The sequence below is a fragment of the Dipodomys ordii genome, unplaced genomic scaffold (assembly GCF_000151885.1).
Source record: "Dipodomys ordii isolate 6190 unplaced genomic scaffold, Dord_2.0 Scaffold82, whole genome shotgun sequence".
In the NCBI taxonomy this organism is placed as follows: domain Eukaryota; kingdom Metazoa; phylum Chordata; class Mammalia; order Rodentia; family Heteromyidae; genus Dipodomys; species Dipodomys ordii.
In genome coordinates this window covers 9,551,585-9,569,681 of record NW_012267298.1, presented here as the reverse complement: position 1 = coordinate 9,569,681, position 18,097 = coordinate 9,551,585, and the positions used below count along the sequence as shown (strand labels likewise).

Here is an 18,097-nt window from a genome sequence, read left to right as displayed (position 1 = left end):
GAGCCTCAGCACCTGCCCTGCCCTGCTGCTGCTCCCCGGGTAGAGCACAAGGCTCATGTGTCTCTGGAAGTTAGAGTCTTGGTTCCTTGGAGATACCTGGCTCTCTATGAGCAACACTAGCCTGTCTGTCTGGTTTCATCTCTTGCTTCAGTGGTCTAGACTCTTCTACCTTGGTAACAGTAATGAGTCCTTTCCCTGAATCCCTTCTGTCCACTGAGCCTTTTTAATGCCTTCCTATCCTGTAAGCGATTCTCAATATATTCTATGACTGCTAATCAGTAACTACACAGATGATGTGTGTGGCATTGTCTACAAAGGTAGGATTGAATGTCTGTCTCAAGTAATTTCTTAGTAAGTTCTATTGAAACAATACTTCTCCCTTCCAAATGAAGTATATTTACATATATCATTCTGAAATGATTTTGAAAACACCAGGAGAAACAAAATCAAGTAGCCTTTGTTACTGGGATCTCAGTTTTGTTATGCAGTTACAGATTATGAACCTTGTTTCCTAACTTCTCTCTGGTACCCTTCATCCTTGCCCATCTACCAAACCCTTCAAGATGCTGCCACAGTGGAACTTGAAGGATTGAACTTAAAGCTGGGAAGCAGGTTTTAAACGGTCACGTGTGCCTGTTATGCATTCAACACCTCCAGGTGTTTTCTAGTAGGCCAGTTACGACAGCGAACCCAATCTTGGAACTTACAGTGTGAGACAATATTCCCTCAACTCAAACAACTTAGTAACGTTCTGTGTTATGAATGATATGGGTAGTATGTGATTACTAACAGCTATTATTTCTGGAAGTTCTAAATAGATCTAAAGAAGAGGATATGACTTAAGTATGTCATGGGGAATTTATTCCAATCGTGATTATAAGAAGACTGGGGGGCGGGCACGTGTTTGTGAGCTTTGTGGATGGGACTATCTCTCTTTATTATCTTCATTCTTGCCTTCTGAGAACAACTGAGGTTCAGTCTGGAGCACAAGTGTCAAGTACTTTTCCAAAGTTAGTGACAGATCACACATCTTATGTTCCACCCTGGGTCATCCTTATTAGCAAGCCACTGACAGTTACCTTGTCTACAAAATGTAAAATTACCTCTTAGTGGTGTGAGAATAACTAGACAGAAAGAGTCCTATCTGAGTATAGCAGTGCATGGGTATTGTGAGTTCAAGGCCAGCCCAAGCGAAGTTAGGGAGACAATAAAGAAAATATAAATAGCCAGGGATGTAACTACTTGGAAGACAGGTTGAGAGGATCGGGGATAGAGGCTAGCCCTGGAAAATGTTGGTTCAGAGCCATTTTCAATCAATACCTAGGCATGATAGTGTGTACCTGTCTCTCTAGCTTGTTGGTAAGGTCAAGGGCAAAAATAAAACATATATCAGATGGCTTACGCCTTTATCCTATCTACTCAGGAGGTTGAGATCTGAGGATCATGGTTTGGAGACAGGTCAACCAGCAAAGTCAGTGAGACTCTTATCTCTAGTAAACTAGCAAAATGCTGGAAATGGAGCTGTGGTTCAAGTGGCACAGCACTAGCCTTGAGGAAAAATAAGAAAGCTTAGGCACAGTGCCCAGGCCTGAATTCAGGCCCCAGCATGGTAACATCCATACATAACCAAGTGAAAATGTGGGACTTTAGCTCAAAATGATTAAAATAATTGGTATTTAAAATGTACTGGGAAGCCAAGCACCAGTGGCTCATTCCTGTAATTCTAGAAAGCTGGGGTTTAAGGATCACGGTTCAGAGCCAGCCCAGGTAGGAAAGTCTGAGAGACTCTTTTTTCCAATTAACTAGTAAAAACAGCCAGAAGTGGAGCTGTGGCTCAAGTGGTAGAGCACTAACCTTGAGCACACAAAAGTCAAGGACAGTGCCCAAGTTTAAGCCCCAGGAACAGCGCGCGCGCACACACACACACACACACACACACAAACACACACACACACACACACACACACACACACGTACCGAGGAATGAGGCAGCAAGCATGCTGCAAACATCAGAGCCTGGATTTAAGTGGCAATATTGCAAAATAAAATAAAATAAAGATATAGAGAGAGATGACTGCACTGTAGCTCATGCCCCAGAATCTATATTCTACACCAAATTCAGGCACAGACAGGCAGAAACAGCTGTCTTATTTTGTGCAGGTACTGGGGGCGGGGCCTTTAGAATGCAGGCCCTGTTCGGTTCCAGCTTTATTATTTCAGGATTTCATTGCCGTCAGTGAAAAGTGGGTTTCTAAAGTGTCCTTGGCTTTTTGCTAGGGAGATGGTGGAGCTCTGCCTTCCCAATTCTAAAGGCGGTGGCCTGGCTTTTCTGCACAGATCTGGACTCTGACAGCCCACAGGGCTAGATAATCGGATTTTCCATGGTACATCACTCACTTTCAAAAGGCCACACTATTGAGTCACTTAGAGAGAACTGAGCTGTTTTGTGTAAAGATCCTCAGCCATCTCTACCTTTGGCGCTTTGTTTTGGATTAGCGTTTTGACTTCTTATTTCTCAGAGATCGTGTTGCGTCAGCCTTTGCAGATTCCCTGAAGTTGTCTTTATGTCTCTGTGGAGGAATGTGTTTGCATCTGTTTGCAAAAGTCAAGCTTAGTCATGGACACCGTACAATCCTGCATTCTGTACCATTCAGAGCAAGGCCGTGGAGGGCGGAAGGTGGGTTTGTGAACGGGGTGAACGAATGGCAGGACTGATCAGTGCAAGACAGACAGACAGACATGGGGCAGGGAGACTGCTGGCCGTGAGGCCTGGGTAAGCCCTCACTGCTGCTTTTCAAGTCTGCTTAGTCACAGCTAATGGAGACTCACCGCAGGACTTAAATTAATGCTTTTGTCAGAGCAAGCCCAGCTTTGTGGAGAGCATGTGTCTGCTGTCGGGCACGGCCCGGGGGGGGCACGCACTGCCCGCTGAGGACGCACTGCCTTCTTCCCACACCGGAGTTTGGATCCTCATCTCTGCTCCTGGCAAACAAGGGACTGTGCGTGACTCACTCACTTCTTTTGATCCATGGAATGGAAATAGGGGTTCCTGTTACTCAGGTGTTTGATCAGAGGGGTTTGGCCGATAAAACAATGGAGAGATGGCCCAGAACATTCTCCAATGTGTGGGTGCATCTCTGTATGCTTACAAACATACGAACAATATGTATATATAGATATGTGATATATATCAAATATTTATAAATAAATATATAAAATGTTTGTTAACATTTACATATATGTATGAGTTCTAGGAGGTTCTACAGGAAAGCATGAGCCTCTAGAGAATTGGAAACGGTGCGGTTGAGGTTTCTGATTTCCCTGTTTATGCTCTGTTTTGAAAAGCTAAATGGGACCCTTAATGCTGCTTATGGAAGGTCCGCTGAGCTCAAGCTCGAGGGACGATCCCATGATTCACAAGCCCTGATTTCCTTCTTGTTCTCCAAACCTGGGGGGTGACACGCCTCCTGTGGTGCCCGAGCTCAGCTGGCTCCCCACAGCTCCGCGGGCTGCTCTGAGCCCCATCTTCACATAACGGCAGAGATTAGAGACAGAGACTCCGAGTGCTCGGTCAGGGGACACAGCCATTCTACTGGACTGAAATTGCTGGTTATGAAAGGGGGGAAATCTTTTGCTTCTGAACACTGGTGAATGTTGTGTGTGCCTTTGAAGACCAGGTTCTCACTGCAGTAAACCCACATGCACGGTCTATGCATGGGCACCCACGCTGGGCTCTTGCTCAGAGAACCGGGCATCTCTGTACACCCGGGACCCCACAGTGGGAGCTTACTCGGTGTTGTCTTCGGGAGCCCCGCCCCCTCCAAGTTCTGCTCAGAGAGCACAGCCATCCGAGGGGTTCGGCGGGTCTGATGGAGGCGCGTGGCTTTGCCCAGGCGGGTGTGTCCCCACTCTCCGTGCGCACCTCCTAGGCATGGCGGCCTGCTCCATGTTGACCCCTACCCCTGGGGTGGCTTTGTTTCTTCTCCTCATTTCTAAGGAGCCAGGCTCATTGCCTTTCCCAGGATCATGGTATATCATAAGGGAGTGAGAACCACTGTAACCAGTAGTTCGTCCTGGGGGAAGCTGTCTGTCCTTCAGAGATGCTCTTCTTATCACAGCTGGCCGGGTGTGGGGCCGGGGAGCAGGGGGCTGTTGGAGGAGACCGGTGAAGTCAGTGGGAAGTGGCCACTCAAGCCGGGTGGTAAGAAGGCATGCCTTTGACACGGCCGGCTTGTTACATGCAGCGCACATAGCTGACTGTTACAACCGAAGCCAAGAAGCAAGGAGTTCCAGGAAATATCAAAGCCAGGAAATACCGGTACAGAATGGCAGCTGGGCCTAAGCAGGGAGTGGGGGTGGGGAGGCGTTTTAGTTTGACACAGAAAGGATTGCTGCTTCCCGCAGCCTCTAAGTGTGTTCTGGACTTAGACTCTTGCCCTAGTGGTCAGACTACTTTGTACAAACAAATCATGCTACATCCATTCTAACACTCAGAGCTCTTGTGAGCTGCACTTCAACATGAGAGACTCAGCTCACGACACACTACTGTTGTGCAAGGCATTTTCTCCCCCTATGGCATTATCTGCAACTACCTGTCAAATTGCCACAAGAGTCTTTCTCAACCTCTGTTTCCTGTGAACGGGAACATAATGGCTCGGCCTTTGCCTGCCCTGTCTGAGCTGGGGAGAGGGGATTGAAGCGGGTTAGGCAGTCGACACGAAGTGTCCGGCTGTCAGCAGCAGCGTCTTAATCACCACCATCACTACGGCCATTTTTACCACCATCGCCAGCTCCACCATCACCACCACCGCCACTGTCACCATCACCAACGTCTCCACTAGCACCACTATCATTGTCGATGTCACCGCCATCACCACCACCACCATCGCCGCATCATCATCATCACCAGCAGCAGCATCTTCATCATCACCACCATCTTCGTCGTTTACTGATATTGTTACTAATATTATTTATAATACTATTTATATTTTAATGTAAATGCCATAGAAGAGAGCTATCGCAGTTTTTCCTTCCTGGAGGAAGAAAGAGCTGATTGAAATTCACATTTCTCCCTGGAATCTCAGCCATCCCTCAGGCTTCCCATGGACCAGGCCTCCTTCCCTGAGCCTCCAAATGCTCTGGGGTTTGAACTCAGAGACTCACGTTTGTTCAACCGTTGCTCTCCCACTTGGGTCAGACCCGTGGCTCATCGTGGCATCAGTTGTTTGAGATAGGGTCTCATGTTTATTGCCCAGTACAAACCTAGATTGGGGGTGTAGCACTGACCCACCGAGCCTTGCCTTGTCGGTTGAGATGGAGGGCTCGCTGACTTCTTGTCCAGGCTGGCCTCACCCCAGCATCCCAGCTACTGGGATTACAGGAGTCTGCCACCACCTCAAGCTCCAACCTCCAGCGATTTTGTTCTGTGAACGGAGACCTGGGCAGGCAGAGGGTGGGAGAGCTGTGCCCCCCGGGACAGGCACAGGAGCGCCCAGCTTTGCCTCCGCCTTGCCCCCGCAGGGAAGCTTTTACGTGCCCTCGGAGAACTGCATGCAGCATGCCCGCAAGTGGCACCGGGACCTGTGCTTCCTGCTCCTGCACGCCTACCGCGGGCTGCGCCTCTACTTCCACGTCATCATGCGGGACGTCCCGGAGCTGCCCCACGCCGAGCTGAGTAAGCGGTGGTATGGCCGGCAGAGCGCAGGGGAGGAGGCGCCCGGGCGGGGCTGGGACTCATCACAGGGAGGACATTAGCACCTAGGCAGGTTTCTGTGCACGCGCTCCCTCCTCCCTGCAGGGCAGGACCATGGAAGTGTGAAGGAAAGGCCGCGTGCCTCCAGTGTGCCTCATTCATTCATTCACCAACCACTCTTTTGAACATTTACTTCATACCAGGCACACCTGGGGCATAATGTTAAATTGTTCTTTGGGGTGTGGGGAAATGCTGGTTAACAGCCTTTAAAGATTAGGGTGTCAGCTGGGTGCTGGAGGCTCATGCCTGTCATACTAGCTACTGAGGAGGCTGAGATCTGAGGACCATGGTTCAAAGCCAGCCCGGGCAGAAAAGTCCGTGAGACGCTTATCTCCAATTAGCAACTAGAAAGCTGGAAGTGGCGCTGTGGCTCAAGTGGTAGAGTGCTAGCCTTGAGCTGAAAAGCGCAGGGACAACACCCAGGCCCAGAGTTCAAGCTCCAGGACTGACATAAACAACAACAACAAAAAATGATTAAGATGTCAATCCCCAGAACCACAAAAGGAAAAAAAAATTAGGGAAGGGTGTAACTTTAAAAATTACAGTTTACAGGAGTGTAAAACAAACTTTTAAAATCATGATCTTCAAGTAGTTGGACAAAGGGGATTTAATTTAACACATCAGTTTGTGAGTACCACCCACATACCTGCTACCATTCTCCGCCACCTGTCCCAACCCCAACGACCTCCTAAAGCTACCTAGTTGCATGAAACGATGTTCACAAAGAGCTTCCCAGCTAGAATGCAGAGCTGTGCACACAGAGCTGTGCAGAGCTCACATAGATCTGGGTGATTAGGGAAACCATGCAGTACCTGTCCTCCTTCACACTTACAGTGTTCTGAGGACAACAAATTCTTGCACATGAATTCTCCAGTGATCAAACATCGTGGAATGCAAATGCTCTTGACTGACAGAATTGAAGGGCCAAGAATCCTCAGGGTCACCTGGCAAGGTGGAGCAGAGCTGAGGAACAGGCCTGTGCTCACCTCTGGGCAGGGTTCTCTAATGTCACGCCACACTCCAGACATGTGCTGTGAGAGTGGACAAATGAGCTGGAAGGAAGGAAGGAAAGCAGGAGGGAAGGAGGGAAGGAAGGAAGGAAGGAAGGAAAGAGGGCAAGGAGGGAGGGTAAGGGAATTAAAGATAGAGAAAAACGTATCAGAGCCAACTCCAAATGACGGAGCATTTTATCAGAGAACAAGGGATGAGTCCAGACAGTCACGGGCAGTGTCTGCTTGCACATCTCCGGAGGCCTCTGGTTCTTCGTAGACAGCCTGTTGCCTGTGAGCGGCCTGGAAGGTTCTGGTGCTGACTGACCTCCTAGACTTGGAGCTGTGCAGCTGGCTCACACTGTACCTGCTTCTCTGGGCTGCTACCTTTTCATCTGCAAGGTGGATATTCAAGTCCTTGACTGTATGTATCTGTGGCAAAATGGCACAAATAAATGCGCACTTACCTTGGATCCTGCAATGGGGTGTGTAAGCACTCATAGGCAGGTGTCCTCTAGGGCTGTGAGAGGACATTTGACTTCAGTGCTCACTGGAAAGTCAGGCCTCTCTCTTAGTCAGCAGTCCCATTCTGGCACATGTCTGTTTAACTGTGTGATCTTTCTTCTTCCTTCCCAGAGGCCCTGGCTGTGGAAGAAACACTCTCTCGGCTGTGCTCTGAGCTACAGGTAATTCGAGCACTGACCTTGGGTGGAAGGAAGGGGAGCCTCCAGGCAGGAAGCAGACTGCTGCCTGTGTTGAGCAGACAGCCAGGCTCTGAGCGGGGGGGGGGGGGGGGAGATCCCGGGCATGGGGCGGGGACTGTGCGCTGCGCAGGCTGGAATGCTTGGATCAATCTCCCAGGCCAGAGGAGCCATGAAGACACAGGATGCCATTCCTAAGAGGAAAAGGAACTGCTAAGATTGGTTTCTACCACAGAACACTTACGGCATCAGAGGTGTAGGGATTTTTCTCATGCTAACCATAGCTCAAGGTCAGATGATCAAGGTCATTTGGTCCCATAAGCAAAAGTCGCAGTCCTTTAAGACTTACCAGGGGCAGGGCCGGGGCCTCTCCTGCCTCTTAAATCAGAGGCAGCCAGGCTTCCCCTTTCAGTTTGATAATTTGACCAAATGGCTCAGCAAACTTGGGAAACAGGTTTCTAACTTTTAGTGTGGTTGCGGAAAGGATACAACGAAGGATGTAGATGAAGAGGTGCATAGGGTGGGGTCTGAAAGGGGCGAGGAGGGCAAGCTTCTGTCCCTGAAGCTGGGCACGGTCACCCTCCGGCAGATGGGATGCCACCCACCACAGCTGTCCAGGCCCTGCTGGTTAGGTTCTCAGGGAGACTGCAGGGCGAAGCACCGCTGGATTAAACCTGCCCGCTGACAATCGACACGGTCCCCGAAGTGGGAAAATCACCATGCATTCATCTTGAGTAGATCTTTCTGGTAACCAACCCCCAAGGTGAAGGTGTTCGAGGGTCCAAGGGTGTGAGCCACCCTATTAACATAAACTCAGTGGGTCCAAAAGGACCTTAGAAATGACAAAAGACACCCCTGAAACTGCTCCGCTGCTGCAGACGCTCTGTGCCAGGAACTGGGGAGACGAAGGTACCTCACCCCTCAGAGGGGGTGAATCTGACGGGTGGCGGGGATTAGTGGCAGTCACACCAGCATGGGTACCGGCATCACGGAGTGGAGGCACATCTGTTGTGTTGTACTGAGGGAAGCGTTTCCATGTCCCTGTTCATTTTCTGAGGATGGGAGCATGGCTTTCTGAGAGTTAGCCGGCCCTAGGGCTGGGTGCCGGACTCTGCCGGGCTGCCGGCGTCTACAGCAACTCCGTCACCTCTGATCCAAAGCGTTTACCCAACACGCTTCACCAGAGGCCAGGCCTTGCCTCCTTTCCACCCCCAGATTAGGGGGGTTGCTGGATCTTGACTTTGAGTGACTGTGTTGCTGCTGCAGCCTTTACTTGTCACTGCTGCAGGAGGGGGCTGGGTGACCAGGAGGGAAGGGTGAGTGGGACCGGCATGAATCTACTGCTGACAGGTGGACCTGGCCGGCTGGGGGGAGATAAACCCTGCCCTCTCCCCAGTGCTGCTCCAAACCAGGCTCACCCACACACCCTGCCATTTAGACGGAGAACATCGCCACCTGGTGGCTGTGTAGCGAATCTATGCGTCCATCTCAAGCACCTGCTCCTGCCGCAGGATGGAAGGCTGGACCCTGCTTTAGGTGATTTAAGACGATTTGAACACCGGAGCTCTGCAGCAGTGGTTTTCCACATACCTTTACTCTGTGTGAGCCTTAGGACGGCTCCTGAGCATCTGCTAAGTGCTGGTCACTCAGAAAATTAACGTTAGGGCATAACATACCCATGTGGAAGAGCAGCCAGGTCTGCAGCCTGAGCCTGGAGATAGGACCAGGCTCTGTGGAGCAAGGAGAGAGGGGGGGGTGGGGAGGGGGGCTGGTTCTGTCTCAGAGGGTTCTGGAAACACGCTGGCTTGCCAGACACAGGGAGAGCAGTGTCAGACATCCAGGCAGAGGGAGTGGGCAGTGTGAGGCCCAGCTCCTAGCCAGAGACACCGCGGGAATGGGGGCAGCGTGGCTCTGGTGGCCCTGACCAGGGCCGGCAGGAGCTGGGGCTGCAAAGCCTGGGGAGGAGCAGCGGGGGAGGGTGGTGCTCCCTGCACAGGGCAGAAGGGTCCTCAGGAAACCCAGCCCAGCATTTAGAGACCTCAAATCGGTCAGGGACTAGCAGAGTACCTGGTGGAAAATATCCTTTTTTTTTTTTTGTCAGTTGTGGGGCTTGAACTCTGGGCCTGGGTGCTGTCTCTCAGCTCTTTAGCTCAAGGCGAGCACTCTACCACTTGAGCCACAGCACCACTTTCTATTTTCTGGTAGTTCACTGGAGATAAGAGTCTCATGGAGGGGCTGGGAAGTTGACTCAGTGGTAAAGCGCTTGCCTTGCATGCCTGAGGCCCTGGGTTTGATTCCTCAGCACCACATAAGCAAAAAGAAAAAAGCCAGAAGTGGTGCTGTGGCTCAAGTGGTAGAGCGCTAGCCTTGAGCTAAAGAGCTGAGGGACAGCGCCCAGGCCCAGAGTTCAGGCCCCGCGACCGGACCCCCCCCAAAAAAAAAGAGTCTCATGGACTTTCCTGCCCAGGCTAGCTTTGAACCTTGATCCTTAGCTCTCAGCCTCCTGAGTAGCTAAGATTATAGGTGTGAGCCACTGATGCCCAGCTTACTACTTAAGATAGCAATATATGTTTTTATAGAATATAAAATATAGCTTGCTGCTTGCTCCCCATAAGCCGAGCTGGGGGTGAAGGGTGGACAGGCAGCTGGGGGCAGTGGCCAGCAGCTGGGTGGAGCCGGCACGCAGCACTGGGCCGGGGCCGCTTGCTTGCTAATGTGCAGCCCTCCCTGGTCTGCAGAAAGCCCTGCTAGCCATGTGTCACAGGCATCCGTGAGCACAGCGAAGACCTCCTGCCGCTTCATTAGAAGCCGCTTTAGCCTTATGTGAAGCCATTTGTCTAATCAGCTGGGGGGGAGAGGATAATGGTTCCCCAAACATGCATTATGGATAGCTTCCTGTCTTGTGCTCATTTGCCCTGGCGGCTGAGCTCTAATTCCCACCTGTGTCAGAGGTGGAGGGGAGTCGCAGGACCCAGAGCCGGAAGCCCAGGAAGCCCGGCTGCAGCATGGCTGTGGAGGTCACCCACAGACACCAGGGCACCCGTGGAGTTAGTGTAGAGTTCACACTTTCAGCCAGGGTGCTAGGATGCAAGGATATGGAGAAGGGCAGGCAAGGAGGGAACGCGGCAGAGACACAAGCCACAGGTGTCCGGAAGCCCCCGAGAGGGCTGTGGCCGACTTCAAGGACAAACTAAGACAGGAGAGGTCAGTCCCAGAGTTGTCAGAAGTAAGTCACTAGAACTGAGTTCTTGTCTTTCTTTTTCCAGTCCTGGGGCTTGAACTCAGCCTGAGCACTGTCCCTGAGCTTCTTTTGTTCAAGGCGAGCACTCTACCACTTGAGCCACAGCACTACTTGAGCTTTTTGTGTTTATATGGTGCTGAGGAATCAAACCCAGGGCTTCGTACATGCAAGGCAAGCGCTCTACCATTGAGCCACCTTCCCAGCCCTTATCTTTCTTTTTTGTTTTAAACCAAGGCTTAGACTGATGCTTTCACTCACTCGCTGGTGCTCTACCACCTGAGCCACACCTCCTGTCTTTAGAACTGAGTTTTCAGTGGTTTCTAGCTGAATGGTGAGGCAAGCAAAGATGCAAGGAGGAGGATTTCGGGAGACACTGAAGCCAGACTGAGGGCTTGGCAGTTCCCCGGGGCAACACCGAGCCGAGCGTTGGGACAGCAGGCTGCTGGTCCCCAGCGAGGGGTTCAGGTTGGAGAATCCAGCTTGCCCTCCTCCCCTCCCCCTCCTCCCCCACGTGGAGGTTTCCCAGGGACCGTGCCTCTGTCCCAGGAGCACCCTCATCCTGCCCACGACCCTTCATTTCCTGACTGCGCCTCCCTTCTGCACATTCAGATGCTGAACAATCCGGAGAAGATAGCTGAGCAGATCAGCAGGGACCTGGCCTGGCTGGCATCCCACCTGATGGCGCTGTGGACACAGTTCCTGGACGCCGTGACCCTCAACTCCCAGGTGGCCACTTACCTCACCCAGGAGCACCACACCCTGAGGGTAAATGGCCTACGGCGACACGCGCATGCACCCACCCCACCCAGCTGTTCTCCTGAGGACATTTTTACTAGAGTTAGTTCACTGAGTGGGATCGGAACGGGATGGTTCCAGACAAAAGAGCTGAGGAGAATCCACGTGGACGTGCAGGGGGACAAGTCCACTTATGGCCCCCAGACCCAGGCCTTGCCATTCACACCACACCTGCTGCCCGGGGTCCCACCAGCACAGAGCTTGTCATAGGACCTTAGAAAGTATCTGGGAATTATATGTTATTGTAGAGATGCTGTACAGAAGAGTTACAGTTACATGAGTAAGGTAATGAGCACATTTCCTATCGAGCATAGTTACTGCCTCCTTTTTCTCCTACTATCCCTTCCCACCCCTCCTCCCCCATCCCTCCCCTCCCCCCACAAGTTGTAAAGTTCATTTCCATCATGGTGTCTTGTGGGTATCCTTGTTGCCATGGGTCATCCTGTGTCCTTGTTTCAGCATTTTGTTATTCCCCTTCACCTCCCCAATTAGACAAATGTATATACAAGATGCAGGGTACCAAAACCAAGTACAGTGACAACAGGGGCTATACCATAGAGGGAAGAACACACAAAAGAAACAAAAAAAATCACAGAGTACATTAAAAACAACAACAACAACAAAGAGAAACCTCTTGTGTCCATATCTTGGGGTTCATTTCACTTACCATCATCTTATATGGTAGAAAAGTGCTTTTAAATATAAGGACTTGTCTTAGCCCCTCTCTTGCTCCTTCTCCCTCCTTTCCTCCCTTTCTCTTTCTCTCTCTCTCTCTGTGTCTCTGTCTTTGTCTGTCTGTTTCTCTCTCTGTCTGTCTGTCTCTCTCTCTTTCTCCTTCTTTCCTTCTCTCCCTCTCTCCCTGCTGTACTGGGGATTGAGCTCAGGGCCTCATGTTTGCCAGGTAGGCACTCAACCACCTGCGTCACACCTCTAGCCCATTTCAAAAATGGTTGTATTGAGGTAGGGTCCCCCTTAAGCCTGGCCAGCCTGGGTGGCTAGGGCTGACAGTGCATGCCCTCCCCACACCCAGCCATTGTGCGGGGCTGGGCCATCCAACCCTTTCCCCTCTGCTCTGCTCAGCCATTGGTGATGGAGTCTCGTAGACTTGTTGCTGTCTGGTCTGCTCTCACTCTGGGAATCCCCGGCTCCAGCAGCCCATGTACTAGGATGTGGCCCAGCCTCCTTGGTGTGTTTCTTTACTACAAGTTTAGCACCTAGCAGTAGGTGGTATTGAACAAAGCCGATCTTCTTATTTATAGTGAGAGGAGTAGAAATCTGAGGACACACCTGCAGGGCTGGCTCTGGAAAGCCTGCTTAGTCTCTCTCCATATTTTGGTTGTGGGGCTTGAACTCAGGGCCTAGACGCTGTCCCTGAGCTCTTTCACTCAAGGCTAGAGCTCTACCACTTAGAGCCACAGCGCCACTTCCGGTTTTCTGGTGGTTCATTGGAGACAAGAGTCTCATGGACTTTCCTGCCCGGGTTGGCTTTGAACCAAGAACCTCAGACCTCAGCCTGTTGTGTAGCTAGGATGACACATGTGAGCCCCCCGCACCTGGCAGTCTCCATTTTTATAAGAACTGTTTTCAAAGGTCCCACACTCAGAAGGATTAACACACAAGCACAAAGCTGGTAGGAAGCCTTGCAGGAACAGGTACATCAACACGCATGGAACTGATGAACTCGCTGTGAGCTGAGCGCTGGGCAGGGGTGAGGGCAGCGGCGGACAGCAGAGACCAACCACTTCACATCTTCAGGCATGTGCGAGCTTTCTTCTGACCACAACTGAATACGTACCTGTTCAACCTTTCAATTTAGAAAGTAGAGGTCCTCTCCACCCAAAGAATTACATTGTTGGTATTGTCTGGCTTCTCAGGTCCGGAGGTTTTCTGAAGCCTTCTTTTATATGGAGCACCAAAAGCTGGCAGTCCTGACCTTCCAGGAGAATCTGTAAGTGACCCCAGTGTCCACTCACGCCATCCTCCTCCCTTCTTCCCACCCAGGTCCTCTCTCCTCCATCCCTGGCTGTGATGGAGAGAAATCCGCTCCCTTCTGCCAGTCCCCTCTGCAGTTCCTGGGCTGCAGAGGCGGGAGCTGCAGGGGTCAGAGAGGGTCACCAGCCAAAAGTTCCTTTGGTCCAGTGTCATCCTGGCTCTAGGGACACCATCAAGACTTGCTCCATCCCTGCCGACATCCACGTCTACCTCTCTGAAAAATAAATCACATGCAGGTGGTGTGGTCACAAGCCATGTCAGAACAGACCACAGACCCGGGCTGCCCATAGCTTTGTCACAAGCACAGTTAGCATAATCATGAAGCCAGAGCAGCTCTCTAATGAAGAGGATTGGTGGCTGTTTAAGTTTGCCTTCTACCAGAAAAGACTAAGAAAGATGGAAGAGGAGTCAGAGGATAGGTGGCAGCTCATGCTCTCTCCTAGGTTCCTTGGCATGGAGGGGCAGAGACTCTTCTGAGAACTTTGGGCTCGCGTTCCACAAGTCTCTTTTGGTTTTCTGAATGAATACAAGGGTGGGGATAGTGTGCCCAGGGGAGGCCTCAGGTCCCCTAGTGGGAGGAGCAAGCTGTGGGATTCCCACCTGCATTCTGCCCTGCAATGCTCTATCTGCAGAATCCGCTAGCATTTTCAGTTGGGTTCTGAAGGCAAGGGGGCACCAAGGAAAATATGTCTGCTTGTTAGGCTAGCGACTGCAGAGGTGGCTGGGGTCTGTCCTTTACCCATTCATTTCTTCCAGCCGCCATTTGCACCACCTGAATACACTTTGTACAAGTCTAACATCAGAAGAGCTAGACCCACCAATATTACTGTAACTTTAAGGGTTTTGAGCACTGTCTCACAAAGCCAGGACTTGTGGTAAGGTACCAGTGGCCTGGGGTCACAGGATAGAAGGTACCCCTTGGGGGGAGGGAGTTGGTTGGAGCTGTGGCATCAGTGGGGTGGGATGGGGGACCTTTCTGTGGTGGTTGTGAGGAGGGAAATCAAAAGAGCAGCAGGAAGGGGTGGGCAGCTAGCCAAGGAGAGGGCTGGGCTGGGAAGGTGGCTTGGTGGTAAGAGTGCTTGGCTAGCATGTGTGACGCCCTGGTTTGATTCCTTTGTACCACATACAGAGGAAAAGCTGGAAGAGGAAGTAAAGTCCTCACTCAGTGGCAGGGAGAGATTGGCTCAGGTAGGGCCTTAGGGACCGGGGAAATAATGTAGACTTACAGTAATTATAGCTAATACTGTTTTACCTGCAAAGAGAAATTTGGACCCTAACTTCAAATCTCATATACATGGATTGAAGTCTGGATGCTCCAACGTGTGACGTCAAGTTGGTGACTGAGACCCTCTGAACTGGTAGATTAGATTTAAATGGAGGGAGAGTCCTTCCTTCAGTGATTATCCTTAGAGCTGCGTTCGTTTTAGGTGTAGGCTATTCAACAGTGAACCATATGGACAACTTGTGTATCCAACGGAGTTTATGTTTTGGTGGTAGAAATGCTTAGGCATAAATAGCAATGAGTGACAAATTGTGATATATTATGGAGAAATGCATGCACGTGTGTGTGTATGTGTGTGTGTGTGTGTGTGTGCGTGTGTGTGTGTACACATAAGAGGAACAGCTAGTATCATTTCATGGAGTTGTCTGAGTAGGGACCTTGCCAGGTACAAGATTGTGCCCTAGGAGATTGTATTTTCTGGAGGATGGGTGGCAGCCATGGGATTCAAACCCAGACCACGCTGGCTTGGATTACAACAATAAGTCACCACTGTTTAGCAGCCTGTGAACTCAGCTTCGTAGATTTGGGACAGGACTTGTTAAGTGGAGAGGGCAAGGACAGGACCGGACAGGACTGAGCAGGTGGGAATGAGGAGTATTTGCGGAGACTGTCATTCCGTGTCTGTGTTTCTGGGAGTGTGAGTGTTGGCCAGCTCGTCGTGGAGGGCGGACAGCTTCTTGCCACCCAGGCGTTGGGCGTGAGTCAGCGGCCGGCTGTGTGTGGTCATCCCTCCGCTCTGTCTCCTGGGGCATTTGTGTGGTGGTGCGTCTCACGAAGTAACTGTGAAGGAATGTTTGTCGGCTGGATGTGGAAACGAGGAAGCCCACGGAGATGAATACTGGAGCCTTCATTTCTGTGACCTGGGCATTGACCTCGTGTTTTCTGTGCCCAGATTGTAACATTGACTTTTTAAAAGTGTATTGATTCTATAAGATGCTCTATACCTAGGTTGGCTCATTTGATGGTCACATTTACCTTATGACGCAGCTACTGCTATAAAGAAGAAATCAATAAATTATATAATATATTAGGTGATGGACAGGGTAAAAAAATCAAAGCCAAGTGAGGGGGAAGGGGCTATCTTCATGTCCCTGGCTGCACAGAATGCGCCAGGACAGTCCTCTGCTACTTTCTTCCATTAATTATCACCTGATAATTGCGAATCTTCTGTCTTAAGGTTCTCCAGAGAGACAAGAACCATAGGGCAATGTAGAGGAGAAGGGGTTTATTCGGGAAATGGAATCAGCGATGGAGGACGGGAGAGCCAGGGGCTGTGGAAGTGTGACGCAGCCAGTCTGAGGATTTCAGGATCAGGGAGCTGGTGATGGAATTCTCACTCCAAAGGCAAAGATCTGAGAGCCTAGGAGGGTGCTGATGTGAGCCCCAGGTTCCAAAATATCTGGAGAACTCAGGGTTCTGATAGCCAAGAAAAAAGACAAATGAGCATCTAGCCCCCGGCGCCCGGTAGGGCCCCCACTTTCATGTTGCGCCAGATGATTGGAGGTGCTCACTGGGAGCAGATCTTTGCCCAGTCCATCAGCTTACACTCCACTCTCCCCTCTCAGACACAGCTGGGACATGTCAATCATTTTATCAGATACCAGGCCTCTAGAGTTTTTCTTTAAGCAGAAGCATTAAGAAGTATAGCTGTAATGCATTCCCAATACGATCAAAGTGGTGTCTGCCATTAGCCATTACCACCCTTGGCCACATGCCAACCCTATCTCCCTATACCAAACCTAGTCTCCAGCATTGTACACCCACCCCGCCTCTCTGTTCAGGAATCTGTAACACGGTGCTCGGAGACTGAGCTAGGCGTGGCAGCTTCCAGGTGAGGCTGGCAACAAAGTCCATCCATTCCTGTGGCTGGGCCTGGGGGTCCCACATAAGAGATTTCTCAGGCCCTGGGGTCACAGACTGGCAAGGACTCCATGGGCCCCAAGCGTCTTTAGCCACTGTTAGAACACATGCTAAGCAATTGTGTTAGTTATGGGCCCCATGCCTGGGAATCTGCATTTTAGAAGGACCCCGGGTCACACACAGCTCAGACCTGACCCTCCTGCGCTTGCTGCAAGCCCTGTTTGCCCAGCGCCTTTCTCATGACTCTCGGGTTGCAGACCCAGATTCAAGCTCAGTCCGAAGTATCTCCATATGTATTCAACACATTACTCAGTGCACTGCAAATCACACTGGACGTTCCAGATTCCTTTCATAGTATGAAGTTCAGAGCTGATTGACACAAAATCCCACTTAAATACTCAGAAAACATGAAAGTCTCAAGTGTTCAAAGATGATGTAGCAGACCCATCCAATAGCAATGGAAGAAGGAAATAAAATATCCACATTTAATATAAATTGATGTGTATTTCATAGGTGTACTTAGTATGGGTTTTATTTGAAATGTTATACTAACGATCATTTATGTGTCTAGACTCACTTCCTGGTATCTGTTGATGAGCAAACTGGTTAAAGAGGTTGTGCCAGACCTGTGGCGAGTTCCATGGCTGTGAACTTCCAGAGTTCAGGCTGTTCCACAGTGAGACACAGAGAGACAGACTGATGGACAGACAGACAGACATGCATGCTAAATTCTCCCAGATCCACAACCTTATTTATGCTTTTCTTTCTTTGGGGGAAATGATTGAGTCGTTGTGGAGAAAAATTATGGAATGTTAATGTCTTTCACTTCCTAAGGTCAAATAAAATCTCTGTGGAAAGATTTAAGGAAAAGGGCCATTATTTATCCCATCTTTAAAGGAAAAACTTCATTTTATTTTTTATAATCTTTAGTTGTACAAGGAAGTTTCAGTTCGGTTTGTCAGTCTGTGAGCAATACATCTTTATCTATGTCTCCCCTTCCGTTTCTCCCCTCACCTCTCCCAACACCACCCATCCTCTTCTCATCTGGGAATGAGAAATCGTGATTATTCCAATGCCTAGAACTGAATTCCTGTTGATGGAAAATTGTTCAGGTCATAGAGAATAAATAATGGATATTTCTTAAATCCTATACAGAGAAGCCAATTAAAGACATGCTTCCTGAATTACAGGAACTCTGGTTGAAGTTCCCTCATTCCACAAAAAAAGGCAATTAGAAAAAGCGGCTGTTTAGCAGGGTGCTGGTGGCTCACACCTGTCATTCTAGCTACTCAGGAGGCTGAGATCTGTGGATCATGGTTCCAAGCCAGCCCAGGCAGAAGAGTCCACGAGACTCCAATTAACCACCAGAACACTTGAAGTGGAGCTGTGACTCAAAGTAGAGTGCTAGCCTTGAGCAGAAAGCTCACAGACAATGCCTGGGACCTGAGTTGAAGCCCCATGACCAGAAGGCGGGGCTGTTTAGGT

General features: G+C 50.4%; 1 protein-coding gene across 1 annotated transcript in view; it reads left to right on the top strand.

The window, feature by feature from the left end:
* Fam135b (family with sequence similarity 135, member B) overlaps positions 1–18,097 on the top strand; it is a 139,677-nt gene that overhangs the window by 98,867 nt on the left and 22,713 nt on the right. The window contains exons 7-10 of the mRNA XM_013025133.1: positions 5,521–5,674; positions 7,378–7,427; positions 11,293–11,448; positions 13,353–13,426. Of these exons, the coding sequence (XP_012880587.1) occupies positions 5,521–5,674; positions 7,378–7,427; positions 11,293–11,448; positions 13,353–13,426 (434 nt within the window). The remainder of the gene's footprint in view (positions 1–5,520; positions 5,675–7,377; positions 7,428–11,292; positions 11,449–13,352; positions 13,427–18,097) is intronic.